Source organism: Labeo rohita, chromosome 11 (assembly GCF_022985175.1).
Source record: "Labeo rohita strain BAU-BD-2019 chromosome 11, IGBB_LRoh.1.0, whole genome shotgun sequence".
Classification (NCBI taxonomy): domain Eukaryota; kingdom Metazoa; phylum Chordata; class Actinopteri; order Cypriniformes; family Cyprinidae; genus Labeo; species Labeo rohita.
The window spans coordinates 21401420-21415911 of record NC_066879.1 but is presented as its reverse complement, the minus strand read 5'-3'; the positions used below and the strand labels follow the sequence as shown (position 1 = coordinate 21415911).

At 34.1% G+C, this 14492-nt stretch overlaps 1 protein-coding gene across 21 annotated transcripts in view; it reads left to right on the top strand.

Moving 5' to 3' along the window:
* The window catches only part of cacna1ab (calcium channel, voltage-dependent, P/Q type, alpha 1A subunit, b), a 155473-nt gene that overhangs the window by 105424 nt on the left and 35557 nt on the right, over positions 1 to 14492 (top strand). For all 21 annotated transcript variants that reach the window (XM_051123503.1, XM_051123502.1, XM_051123494.1 and 18 more), the window contains 11 exons: positions 4509 to 4608; positions 4989 to 5149; positions 5335 to 5475; positions 5562 to 5763; positions 6962 to 7126; positions 7213 to 7323; positions 7620 to 7703; positions 11722 to 11838; positions 12645 to 12710; positions 12895 to 12992; positions 14314 to 14464. In XM_051123503.1, the coding sequence (XP_050979460.1) occupies positions 4509 to 4608; positions 4989 to 5149; positions 5335 to 5475; positions 5562 to 5763; positions 6962 to 7126; positions 7213 to 7323; positions 7620 to 7703; positions 11722 to 11838; positions 12645 to 12710; positions 12895 to 12992; positions 14314 to 14464 (1396 nt within the window). The remainder of the gene's footprint in view (positions 1 to 4508; positions 4609 to 4988; positions 5150 to 5334; positions 5476 to 5561; positions 5764 to 6961; positions 7127 to 7212; positions 7324 to 7619; positions 7704 to 11721; positions 11839 to 12644; positions 12711 to 12894; positions 12993 to 14313; positions 14465 to 14492) is intronic.

The following is a 14492-nucleotide window of genomic DNA, read 5'->3' as shown; positions in this document are numbered from 1 at the left end:
GTTCTTAGAATGAAGAATGAAGTTAATACAAATACCAAATTAGAAGCATGTAACCCAATAACCGTGGGGTTGAGGACTCTATATGTTGCTTAAACAAATACCGTCCTACGCTGCCACCTTGAGGCGACTGCAGTGTGGCGGCCATTTTGGCTCCACTGCAGTCAGTTATGGATTCCACCTCCATTCCGGCTCGAGTGTCTGATAAAGTGTGCTAAGGTGTCGAGAATCTCCCCCTGCTTTAAAAGTTGGCATGGCAGAGGGAGGATTCTCCCCTACTGCAGTGGGTTGTCCTAATCTATAAGTGTGACAAGTTTGAATCCTTAGATATTGATTGGGGACAGGCCCAGAGTAAAGACCTGCCAAAAACCTGGCAGGGGTTAGTGTATAAGAATGATTCAGTCAGAGTCAATACAACGAAGAGCAGCAGACTCAGGTGTGTGTGTTGCAATTGCGAGCATGCGTTAGTCACTAAAAAAGCAGCTGAATTTGATGAGCAGATCAGCACAATTTGATTTAATGTTTTAAAGTGTAATATTCATGTAACTGTTTTAACTGTATTTTTGATCAAATAAATGTAAACATATGAAATTTACCGATCCAAAACTTAAAAGTCTATTTAAAAATCAGGGCATCAGGGCATATAAATATCAGTGTACAATACAATCTTACATCTGTGTGCTGGCAGCAAATAGACTTTCTAGAGGAGAGATCAGAGGAGAGATCAGATTTTCGAGTACTCACTATATAACACTATAGTTGTAAGTGCTGATCTTTTCTCAGATAATGAGCTTGGTTGAGAAATAAACGGACAGATGCGATCTCAACTTAGATCTGTACACTACTTCCTATCAGACTTCTCAACAGCCTTTAAATGGATTCTCTCTAGGTTTTAAAGTGATAGTTCACCCAAAAATAACATTCTGTCATTATTACTCACCCTCACGTCGTTCTAAACCTGTAATACCTTTGTTCACCTTTGAAACACAAATTAAGTCATTTTTAAGGAAATTCAAGAGCTTTCTGAACCTGCTAGACAGTAAGGCAACTTACACGTTCAAGGCCCAGAAAGGTAGTAAGGACATGTTAAAATAGTCCATGTGACATCTGTGGTGTTATGAAGCTATGAAAGCACAAAAAGTGAAACCACAGATGTCACATGGACTATTGCATATCGTGTTGCTGTCTATGCAGGGTCAGAAAACTTGAATTTCATCAGAAATATCTTAATTTGTGTTCTGAAGATGAACAAAGGTCTTATGATGAGGGTGAGTAATCAATGACAGAATATTTATTTTTGGGTGAACTATATCTTTAAGACTGATTGACCCTTTGCTAAGCCCCTCCCTCCAGCATTATAGTTGCTTTTGCAACTGTTACACAACAACAGTTTACAGACAAATTTAAACAGATATGCAATGTGAACAATGATATCCTTTCAGTTTTTACCGCACAGTTCACTAAAAATGCTGTTAATAAAAAAAATCTCCAATTATTCTTAAGCTTGTGTGAGTGGATAAGAGTAACCAAGTAGGCGGTGCTTAGCAATGGTTAGTTATATTATATATGTCTATAGAAATTTTTAGTACATTATTTAAAGACGCATTAAGCAAAGTTTTAATACTGACACCTATTGGATCACATCACACAAATAATACAAAAGCAATTGTTTTTAATGACCAATTCTAGAATATTTATCAACTGTGATCAATTATGCAACAGTTTTATTTGTCAGAAGTGTAAAACACTGCTTAGTGCGTCTTTAATTCCGGTTAACTTGGTTTGCACTTTACAATATCTGAACACAGGGGCTTTCAACTCTTTTAATCATTCGCTGAGGTTTTTTTGTTTGGTCCTTTTCTCTGTCTGTCTGTCTCTCATATTGATGTTGTTCCTCTGCCAAGCCACTCCCAGTATCTTGTTTCTTTTTCTGTCTCTCTTTCTATTTTTCTGTGTGTGTATTCCTCTCTCGCTGTCTGTCTCTGACCCTCTCTTATGTCTACGCCTTGGTGATCAACAGGAGCCTCTCTCGGTAAAGTCTCCCCTCCTTATTGTCGCACGGCTACCGTCCAGCTCACGCGATGGCTTCTCTCTCTTTCTTTCTTTTTCCCTTCCCGACCCATCCTCCCTTGCTCTTTGCTCATCCGCTCTGGTTCTCTCCATTCCACTGCTTGTTTTATTCTGCCGTGACTTACGTTGGTTCTAACAGGTCCATCTGTGGACCTAAACGACTGAACGCAAAGTTACTGAAGTGATCACACTTTTGCACACTGTTACGGTACTGCACACGTTTCTCTGAGCACAGTCAGGAGCGAGTAATTGATTATCAGTAAACTGGACCTTTTCCAACGCTCCGACTCAATCAATCTGCCATGAGCTGGCCGGTCTTCAGCTGGGACTTACCTGGAAGTTCATAGTTAAAGACGGCTGTCTTGGCCGCTTGATTGAAGAGTTCTCTGTTTGTCTTTGGGACCTGTGTAAATACTTAGAAAATACCCCTGCCACATTCACAAGACTGATCCTGGGTCAATAAGGATTCACCCTTGATGGCTAACACTGTTTACACTGGGCGCATATGGCTTGAGATGGCACTTACATTACACTAGTCTACTCTAGACTGCTCCAGCCATCTGTCTCTCTGTTCACATTTTTGCTATTAATGTTATTAGCTATACAGTTGAAGTCAAAAGTTTACACACACCTTGCAGATTGTTAAATGTATATGTTAATTGTTAATTATAAAAATGTTAATTATTTTACCAAAATAAGAGGGATCATACAAAATTCAAGTTATTTTTTGTTTGGTACTGACTTAAATGATTCACAGCTGTGTTTTTTTTTTTTTTAGTGATAGCTATTCATGAGTCCCTTGTTTGTCCTGCACAGTTAAACTGCCCGCTGTCTTCAGCATTTTTGTGTATTTGAACCCTTTTCAACAACGACTTTATGATTTTTAGATCCATCTCTTCACACTGAGGACAACTGAGGGACTCATATACAACTATTACTGACGATTCATAGCTCACTGATGCTCCAGAAGGAAAAACAATGCATTAATGCAACTTTTCTATTCAAAGGTTTACACCCCTGGCTCTTAATGCATTTTTTTTTTCTTTTTGGAGCATCAGTGAGCTTTTGAACCCTCTGTAATAGTTGCACATGAGTCCCTCAGTTGTCCTCAGTGTGAAGAAAACACAGCTGTGGATCATTTAGGTAACAACACAGTATTGAGAAGTGTATGTAAACTTTTGAACAGGGTCATTTTTATAAATTTAACTATTGTTTTCCCTTGTGGACTATATGTAAACATCTTTTATGTGAAATATCTTATTCAGATCATTTTGTATGATCTCTCTTATTATGGTAAAATAATTAACATTTTGCAGATTCTGCAAAGTGTATGTAAACTTTTGACCTCAACTGTATATTTAAAAAGTCTCATTATTTACCTACTATTATTATTTTTTTAATTAACCCTTTTTAGAATTTTTGTACTCTGAATTTGATTACTTTTAGAATTATTAATAATAATAATAATAATAATTAAATACCTAATTATTACCTGTTTATTTATTTATTTAGTTATTTATTCATTCATTTTTTTAATATTATTTATTTAATGCCATATTTATTATTATTTTAAAATAAATAATTGCAAAGTCTGGCGTTTACTGGCAATATAGCATTATTTCTAATTTTAGTAAATATTTGGGATAATCAAATTTGATGCATCCAGTGTAGACAGACTTACGCCATTGTGACATTAAACATTGAGTTCTTTAAAATGGCCAGTTCAAAATTTTTCAAAACGGCCAGCGTTTCTTGAGTATCTTAAAAATCCAAATGTGCTTTGGAGGCAGGAGGTTAATCAACAGTTCTTTCCTTTTGTTTCCTTATTGGTTTGAATGCAATGAAATGTCCTTGTAACTTGTCTTTGTCTCCTGGTTTGAGCTTCCACAAGTTCTTCTAGGGACAAGATACAGTTGGACTCAAGTCCGCTAGCCTTCTGCATCTCAATGAACCCTCAGTCTTGTCATGTTACCTACGATTAACACAAACAGCCTCCATATCCCAGACCTCCATTCCCCTGTCTTCTCTAACACAGCTAAAAACCAAAAAGAAAGAAAGAGGTTTGGCTGGGCATTGCACCGGAAAATGCCTGACAGTTTTGATACTTACTTGAATGTGTTATGCTTTTGGAATGCCCACAGAAGGTAACAAGTAGACCAGAAACCTGCAATGGTTGTGAATCTGAAGGCCTGTGAAGACTTGCTTGAAGAAAAAAAAAGATTTTTGATGATAAACATTCCACAAATATCAGTCTAATACATGAAAGTTACTTTGGTATTAACTGTTGCATGGTGATATTAAATCTATCTTCTACGTTTAGAGAAAAAGCAAGCCCAACGAATGGCTTAGAAGTGAAATGTGATGGAAAAGGTCTTTTAAGAAGTCTGCAATGTCTCACCATACAGCATGTTGATATGCTGTTGTTTGTCTTCAATCCACAGGGGGAGCAGTAAGGGAAAAGACATTAGTATCATCAAGTCTCTGAGGGTCCTAAGGGTACTACGTCCACTCAAGACCATCAAACGTCTTCCCAAACTAAAAGTACTATCATAGCTGCACACACAAACACCTACACATACAGTGCCTTGCAAAAGTATTCATACCCAAAATAACTTGAGGCTGAAAAGGTGCTTCAACTACGTACTGAGTTAAGGGTATGAATACTTATGCAATGTACTTTTTTTTTTATTATTAAGTATTTTTTTGTGACAGTTATGTTTTTGCTTTGTCATTATGGTGTATGGAGTGTAGATTGATGTGGGGAAAAAATTGTTTAAAGCAGTTTAACATAAGGCAGCAACATAACAAAATGTGAAAAAAATGAAGGGGTATGAATACTTTTGCAAGGCACTGTATACATGTTATCTTGTTTTGCTTGCCAAGTTAGCGTACTATGCTAATTTTGTGTCTCTTTCTCCCAGGCTGTGTTTGACTGTGTAGTGAACTCTCTGAAGAACGTGTTGAACATCCTTATTGTCTATATGCTGTTCATGTTCATCTTCGCTGTGGTGGCCGTACAGCTGTTTAAGGGACGGTTCTTCTACTGCACCGACGAGTCTAAAGAGTTTGCCCGTGACTGCAGGTAAGTAGAGACGACTTGCCATGAACGATGGCAGTCAAATGTCAAATAATGGAAATTTTGCACATGAAAGGGTACCAAAATTGACATGAATTTGGCAACATGGTCCACAATAATACACATATACTCGCCCATCTTTATTTAAAAATGGCTGTTTGCTTAATTATGCATGTGTATTTGTGTTTCAGGGGCGAATATTTGGTATACGAGCGTGATAATGAGGTCAAATCGCAGAAGCGGGAGTGGAAGAAGTACGATTTCCACTACGACAACGTGCTTTGGGCCCTGCTTACTCTCTTTACTGTGTCCACTGGAGAGGGATGGCCGCAGTGAGTTCACATGCTGTACATACATCTCTGGTGACTTATTATCTTTCCTTTTATGTCATTGCCTCTTCTTGTTGCTTCTCTTTCAGGGTGTTGAAACACTCGGTGGACTCCACTTATGAGGACCAGGGCCCGAGCCCGGGGTACCGGATGGAAATGTCCATCTTTTACGTGGTGTACTTCGTTGTCTTCCCCTTCTTCTTCGTAAACATCTTTGTAGCTCTCATCATCATCACTTTCCAGGAGCAAGGAGACAAGATGATGGAGGACTACAGCCTCGAAAAGAATGAGGTACTTGCTAATTTACTCACATGAGTGAGCCAGCAAACATGCCTGATTTCTAAGTGATCTCATGACGGAAACGTACCTGTGGGAACTTTTTCGCAAGACGCAAAATATGTACCAAGAAGTACATATCGCTGCAGGTTCCAACAGAAATTAACACTAGAGGTGGTAAAACAATGTATTACAATGTAATGTATTCCTTAAAAAAGGTTTAATAATAAATACTATCATTACATTTATTAGTATATTTGTGTCACAGTTTCTCCAGGTTAAACTGAACTTTTATTTTGACAGGTTGCTGTAAAGACCTTCAAGTCTCTGTTTTTATATGATGATCGTTTTTCTAATCATGCAGTATTCATATTTAAATAGTATTTTTGCACCTTATTATGTGCAGACAATAGTCCATATAACATTTTGATTTAAGTGTACCGACCTACTTTCAAAAATTTGGCAAATTCTCTGACATTCCACGTTATAAAGTAAATTCTGTTTTTATGACTGCATTCTGTGTTTTTGTCTGCGTTTTCAGCATCGAAAATCATAGGGCCCTGCTAATTTTGACCAAAATTTAAGCAAGAAATTTAAAAATCTTTTAATCCTGTGGTGCATCCCAAGTAACAGACGTTGTTTAGATTTATTCATTGTTAAAAAGTAGTTGAATGAGAAATAATTTCATATAATTAAGTGCTATTTCAACCAATATTTTAGGACTTGTTTTGCAATGAGCCATTTTTATAGAAATGTGATTATAAGCAAAACAATGTGGACTATTGACTATTTTGACGTTTATGTTTTAAAAGTTTCATTTGTGAAAATGTCAATTTTTAAACTCATCCATTTACATTTCATAACTAGATATTTAATTATTTTAAATAAATCTACAAATTCTGACAAATAATGTCTAATTGCCATTTTTTCATAAACAACATATTATAGCCAGCATTTAAATGATTATGTCTCAACAATATTTAAGAAGAAACGACATGTATATCATAGGACAACTGAGACTTAAAACTTTAAATGTGTTCCTGTGTCAAAAGCAACTGACTATGATTCATCTGGTTGCATTCTTTATTTTTAGCCACATTCTAGATAGAAAATCCACAGTTTTACTTTTCACTTCTTTCTCCACAGCAACAAACATGCAACATGATACGTCAGATGTTTCTTTCACTGTTTTCTCTTTTTCTGTGTTTTCTAGAGAGCCTGTATTGATTTTGCTATAAATGCCAAACCTCTAACGCGCCACATGCCTCAGAACAAGCAAAGCTTTCAGTACCGAATGTGGCAGTTTGTGGTGTCACCTCCGTTTGAGTACAGTATCATGGCTCTCATTGCGCTCAACACCATCGTCCTTATGATGAAGGTACAAGCTTCTTCTCCTTCCTCCCTTAGCATCATCAGTGTCTTTGTGCATCCGACAGGGTCTGAATTTTCTTTGTGTGCTTCCAGTACCATGGAGCCCCTATGGCGTACGATGTAGTCCTGAAGAACCTGAATATAGTGTTCACCACACTCTTCTTCATGGAGTGTGTTCTGAAAATCATTGCCTTTGGTGCCCGAGTAAGTCTCTCTGGTTGTATTCATACATCCAGCTCTTTCTAGCATTACTAAAGATATCACCTATTATTAATTCATACATCCTGAGATTTTTAAAATGTGTTCTTCTTTTAACCCATTTAGAAAAATGTGTTTAGAAAAAAATGCACTTGACTGCCTGTCTCCATGGGGACAGCCATTTGATTGGTTAAACTTTTTTTAATAGACTTGTCAGTACGGGATTGGGCGATAAAGGTCCTCACTATCCGAGAACTCTGAGGTGATTGGTTAACACACACTCTCCTTTTGTTTCTCTGCAGAATTATTTCCGAGACGCTTGGAATATTTTTGATTTTGTGTCCGTTATTGGCAGCATCACTGATATTTTAGTGACAGAGCTATGGGTAAGTGGATTTTCAGCCAAGTTTGGAAAGCCTGCATCTTGATTTATGTTGGAACTGAATTGTCAGATTTGAAAATGTACACTTGTTAAAAAAAAAAAAAACTAATTTTAATCACTTCCCTTTTTTATGGACAGTACAAAGTTTTATTCTACCGCACATAAATATTTAAGTACTGAATGTATGTTTAGTACATCATCCTAGTACATACTTTTTCATATTGTGTTTAATAAGAAAGGTTTAATTGCAACGATTCCAAACTTTATGTGGTAGATGACTTTTCAGCAAAAACTTTGGTCTATTTGAATATTTACCCGTTCAATCCTCCACATCATGTGTTCATTCTAGTGATAATTGTTATGTGTAGTTGTAATGGTTTGTTGTGTGTAAATGTCAGTGTTTGAGTGTGTATTTGTGCTGGTGTTGTGTCTTATCTTACCTTTAGGGTGCTCTGTTTGTAAAAATAAGACAGAGACACTTTACACTGTGTTACACTGAAGTTTTTGGGCTCTCCCAGTGGTCACACATTGCATGATGTGGATTGTTATTCCTTATAACTTTACATATAAACCCTGTAAGCAATGCTATTTTTCATATTATTTATATGTAATCACCAAATTATTAATATTTTGAATTAGCTTCCATTTTTATTTAAATTGTCATTTTAAATTTGTCATTTAAATTATATATTCCAGTTTGATTTAGTTTTAGTAATTTTAGTTGTATCAATTTTAGTACCTTAACTGAGTACTGAGTTGAGTACAAGTTAGCATTTCTAATTCTAATTTATTTAAAAAAAAATTAAAATAAATAAAATATATATATATATATATATATATATATATATATATATAATTATTTTTTTATTATTATTTATTTATTTTAAAAAAAGTATATATATATATATATATATATATATATATTAAAAATATATATTAAAAAATTAATTAGGGTTGTCAAACAATTAATTGTGATTTATCGCATACAAAATAAAAGTTTGAATTTGCCATGTACAAGTATATGTATTTATTATAATTTTTATATAATTTGTATTATATATAAATACAAGTATTTTGTACATAAATAACTTATTTCTCTTAAATATATACATTAATTTGTGTGTATTTATATTTATATAATTATACTCAGTACACACATTTATTAGGCAAACTCAAACTTTTATTTTGTATGCGATTATATTAGTATTAGTGCTGTCAATTGAATAAAAAAATTAAATAATCGCATAATTTTTCTGAAATTAATCGCAATTAATCACGATTAATCCCACTTAACAATAAAGTTTTAAAATATATGTTTACTATTGCAATAATTTCACATTCAGTCTTCAAATTAATGTAGAAACAACATGAAGACAGTATATTTGTTAAGTGGGATATCACTGATATCAATATTACAGATGTCTCTAGGAATTTTTTCTTTTTTTTCCCCTAATATTTAACCGTTGACTATAACCTTTCAACATTACAGTGTAATTGAGAGCTGTCAATTTTAACATTTATTAGACTTTAAAAAATAACAGCTTATAATTAAGTTTGGCCACTGGAACAGCCTGCATAGTGAATCAATACCCACCGTATGTGTGTTTGATTAATCAGCCTGTTGACTGTATCCATAACGACTTATTCCTGTTTTATCTTTTTACATGCTTTCTTTGTTCCTCTGATTTGTTGGCGATAAACCCATCCAATCCAAAACAAACCAAAAATGCACTATGAAACTCTCATGAATCTTCCATCCATCATGTGTACCCATCCGATCCCCTCACACACTCACTATACATGTATGCATCCATCTACTGCAACAACACATAGAATCCGGTTGGTTTGTAATTTTCTCTCGGCTTCTAATGCATCCATTACCCAAAATGCCTCGCTCTTCCCTCCCCACTTTCCTCAAAGCATGTGCTTCCAGTTTGATGACCCATGACCCCAAAGATGCTTGACAGTTGGACAACTGTTCATGTTAACTCTCATATTTTCTGGGTGGTACAATGGTAAAAAAGTGTCAGTTTACCATCTTGAGTAGACGTCACATAGCGGTTGCAGAAAATCACTGGTAACGTGGAGAGAAACGGGATAAATCCACAGAATAAGAGATAAAATGTATTGTTGTACCTTTGGATGTCAGAATAGGAATGCAAATCATTTTTATAGAATACTGTCATCAAAACTGCCATTTGAAGCTAAATGCAGACATTTAAACAGACAGACTATGAGTGAAACCTGCTATGATTACTCTACTTTTAAAGCATAAATTTGATTTAAACAATAGGTCTACATAATATTCACATATGCAGTTCATAGGGGACATATTATATTAGCCCTACAGTTACAGCATGAAATACTATTTAAACCTATAACATTTTACATTAGCCTATTTTATTCAACATATTCCGACTTTTTTTCTTGCAAACACAAATTTATATCTTGTATTTCGGACTTTATAACTCGATTTAACTCAACAATAGCGAGTTTGTCCATTCTGAGGGGAAAAAAGTCAGAAGTGTGGGATATAAACTCAAAAGAGAATGGCAAATTTATTTTTCTTATCAGAATTGTGAGACATAATCTTGGAACTGTGAGAATAAAGTCAGAATTTGGAAATATAAACTCAAATTCACCTTTTTTATTCTTTATTCCATGGCTTCCATTGACTGCCAATTGAAAACTGTCATTTTCTGCAACCAGATAACAAAAAACGTCATCACTGTAACAGTAAATTGGTCTATTGTTTTTCAGGGAGAGATATGCGAGTCAAAATAAAGAAAAGCTTTTGTCTGGAAATGGTTTGAAGCTTAGAAATCTAGAATAAGCAGGATTATTTATTAACATTTTTCACCAAATTTCCAGAAACACAACTACATTGTGATATATACTACTACAATGATTTAAAATTACTCATGTAAGCATTTAGTCAAACCACCCACCCTAATACAAACACACTTATTACGTATGCTGTATATAAGTACAAGGACTAGTATATTGTAAATTAAGAGATTCAGACGAAGTTCAACAGCTGAATTTTGCTCTTATTGACCTGTAGTTCTAATCTACCTGGTTACCCATTAACCAAGGAGGGCACTGTTTTTGCTCACATAAATGTCTTTAGACTTGCACAGGTAGTTATAGACAATGTCATGCCATCGCTGAATGCCATGCACTTTAGCAAAAGTTGCATGAAGATTCTTTTCCTTTCATTAACTTATCTTTTCTTGGCTCATCTGCCTGTTTTGCACTATTGTAGTACCTCCTCTGTATGGAAGAGGGCGCTACGTCTCACTCATTGAAATATGTGTATGCTGGAATGGGGGAGTGATCCTCAATAACCTGTCCACACAGTTGAGACAATTTATTAGTTATTGTACCACGTCTAAACTCAATATATATGTCAGTTGTGCTTAAAATACAACACTGAAATTCTATGTTCTGGACTGTGTACTTCTAAAATGCCAAATGTGTGGAACGGACCATTGAGAATCACATGACCAACACAGCCAATCCCCATTGGCTAATGTGTCGGTATTCTACTCCGTATGCCTGTATTTGCTAAATATTATACTGCATCAGGCTGCTTCCATACTGTGCCTTGCCTGTCTCAACAGATCAGTGCATTTGATTAAAAAAAGTTTATGCTTTAATATATGATTGGATGATGACTGTTACAATTTATTGATTGTTTTTCTTAAGCCCTTCCTGAATTAATTTGGTCCTTTCTTATTTCATTTTTTAGAGTCAATCCTATTTTATGTTTATTTTTTACATTATATGTATTTATATACATTTATAAAGAAACTATTTTCTCTATTACTTTAACCCACTTTCTCTCTGTGTTATTATTTTATTATTTTATTTTGTTAAAGAAAATTAGCTTTATCATTATTAAGTAAACTGATTGTGATTTGTCTCTCTTTCTTACACACTCTTTCTTTCATGGACTCTTTTCTTCTGGAACATTCTTCTCTGTCTCCGTTTCTGCATACATCGCAATCTAATCTCCACAGGATAACTTCATAAACCTGAGTTTTCTGAGACTCTTCCGAGCAGCACGTCTCATCAAGCTCTTGAGGCAGGGCGAGACCATTCGCATTCTGCTTTGGACCTTCGTTCAGTCATTTAAGGTACAGAAAGTCATACTTTAATACCTCAAATTTGAGTCCAGCATGACTAAGAATCTGCTTAAAAATTGCATGCATTCTGAAGTCCTGCCTTTGAGTTGGAAATAAGCAGTTTTTCCACTTGAGAAATATTTCTTTGCATATTTCCATGTAATGAAAGCTGCCTTTCCTAAAAAAAAGTTAAAGAGTGAATTTTCATGAGTCTTTGAAAACAATTTGGATAACGGAATTAGTTGTTTGGCACCTGAACATTTTATAAATTGTGACCCTGGACCAAAAACTAGTCATAATAAGCTTTCCATTGATGTATGGATAGGATAATATTTGGCTGAGATACAGCTATTTGAAAATTTAGAATCTGATGGTGCAAAAAAATCAAAATATTGAGAAAATCACCTTTGAAGTTGTCCAAATGAAGTTCTTAGCAATGCATATTACTAATCAAAAATTAAGTTTTGGTATATTCACGGTAGGAAATTTACAAAATATCTTCATGGAGCATGATCTTTACTTAATATCCAAATGATTTTTGGCATAAAAGAAAAATCGATCATTTTGACCCATACAATGTATTGTTGGCTATTGCTATAAATATGCCTATGCAACATAAGACTGGTTTTGTGGTTCAGGGTCACAACTGAGTTTAAATGAACATTTAACAAAAATACATTCTCCATCAACAAACAAAAAACGGGATAATTGCAGTGCATAATTTCATGCAGTATTGAAGAGATGTAGATTGTGTTTGCAAACCTTCAAAATTCAGTCTAATTTCCTTCTTTCAATCTCTTTCTGTCTACCATTTACAGGCGCTGCCATATGTGTGCCTGCTCATTGCCATTCTGTTCTTCATCTATGCCATCATTGGCATGCAGGTAACAGCTGTTCTGTTTGAAATGAGTTTTAACATTGTTGGTTTTTGCAAAACTAAATAAGACCAAAATAACCTAAATATGCATCTATCAACACGTTCATAAGAGGCGTAAGGTTGCTGAGAGATCACATCTGTGAGATCAGTGATGTGTGCAGTAGTTTTGTATTTTCTCTGTGATGTTGTAGTTGTTTGGGAACTTGGCGCTGGATGCGGAGGAAGGTAGTGCAATCAATGAACACAATAATTTCAGAACCTTCATCATGGCCCTGATGCTACTCTTCAGGTCAGTGTCTTTACCAGTGTTATTTAAGTATTATATACATACTATTATAATGTTAATAATATTTTGAATTTTAGTTAAGTTTTAGTAGTTTTGTTTTGTGCTTTTGTCATTTGTTTCATTGTTTACTACTTAGCTTTCATTTATTTTTCAGATTTAGTTTTAGTAATTTTAGTACTTTAAATTAAATTAAATATTTTTATTTTGTTTTCAGAAACAAGACTTAAATTATTTGCAAACAGTTTTTTCTCAGTAAAATCTTTAAACCTTTATTTTTATCTTTTTGGCATTATTTATTAGTTGTTTTTTATATAAGAAAAGGTTATTGTGACCTTTCATCTCACAATTCTAACTTTTTTCTTCAGAATTGCAAAATAAACACAATTCTACATTTTTTCTCAGAATTGCATGATATAACTAACAATTGCAAGAATTAAAGTCAGAATTGCGAGATAACTTGCAAATCAGATTTTTTTATATTGCAAATATGAGTTTGTATCTCACAATACTGACTTTTTCTCACAATTGTCTTTTTCTCAAAATTTTGAGATATAAACACGAAATTGTGAGTTACAAAGTCCAGTTTTGAGGGGATAAAAGACTGATATGTTCTCAGAATTGCAAATTGTTTATATTTCACAATTCTGACTTTATAACTCGCAATTGCAAGTTTATATCTCACAATTCTGAGAGGAAAAAAGTCAGAACTGCAATTTTGTATCACAATTCTGAGAAAAAATATACAATTCTGAGAAAAGAAGTAAGAATTGTGAGATAAAAAGTCACAATTACCTTTTTTTATTTTTTATTCAGCGATGGAAACGGGCTTCTTCAGTTTTTAATATTTCTATTTAGATTTGTTTTCATGTCAGTTCTAGTGTTAGTAATTTTAGTACTTTAAATTTTAAGAAACAATACCTAAAATATTTACAAAAAAAAAAAAAAAACATTCACACAAACCCTTATTTTTAGCTAAACTTCTAGTATTTTTAAATGCTTTAGTCATTATTATTATTTTATTTTTTACTGATATTTATATTTTGGTTTTATTTATTTTTATTTCCGTTTTAATCATTTTGGCACTTCTAAATGAAACATTTTTATTTTATATTAAGGAACAAGACTTATAGAGCCTTATATTAAGGCTTGTTAAATAATATATTTCAATTTAGCATTTTTTTTATTTCAGTTTAAATTTTTATTTTATGAAAGTTAGCAAAAACAACATTTCATTTTTTTCATCTCACATCTCACATTTCTGTTTTATTTCACCTTTGTTTCAGTTAACTAAAAACAGTTTTTTATGTGTGTTTTTCGGTAACAGGAGTGCCACAGGCGAGGCATGGCATGAGATCATGCTGGCGTGTCTCGGAGGAATGAACTGTGATGAAAACTCTGGGAACGATGGACCAGAGTGCGGCAGCAACTTTGCTTATGCCTACTTTGTCTCTTTCATTTTCCTCTGTTCTTTCCTGGTGAGGACAGCCTCCACTTGTTTCTTTT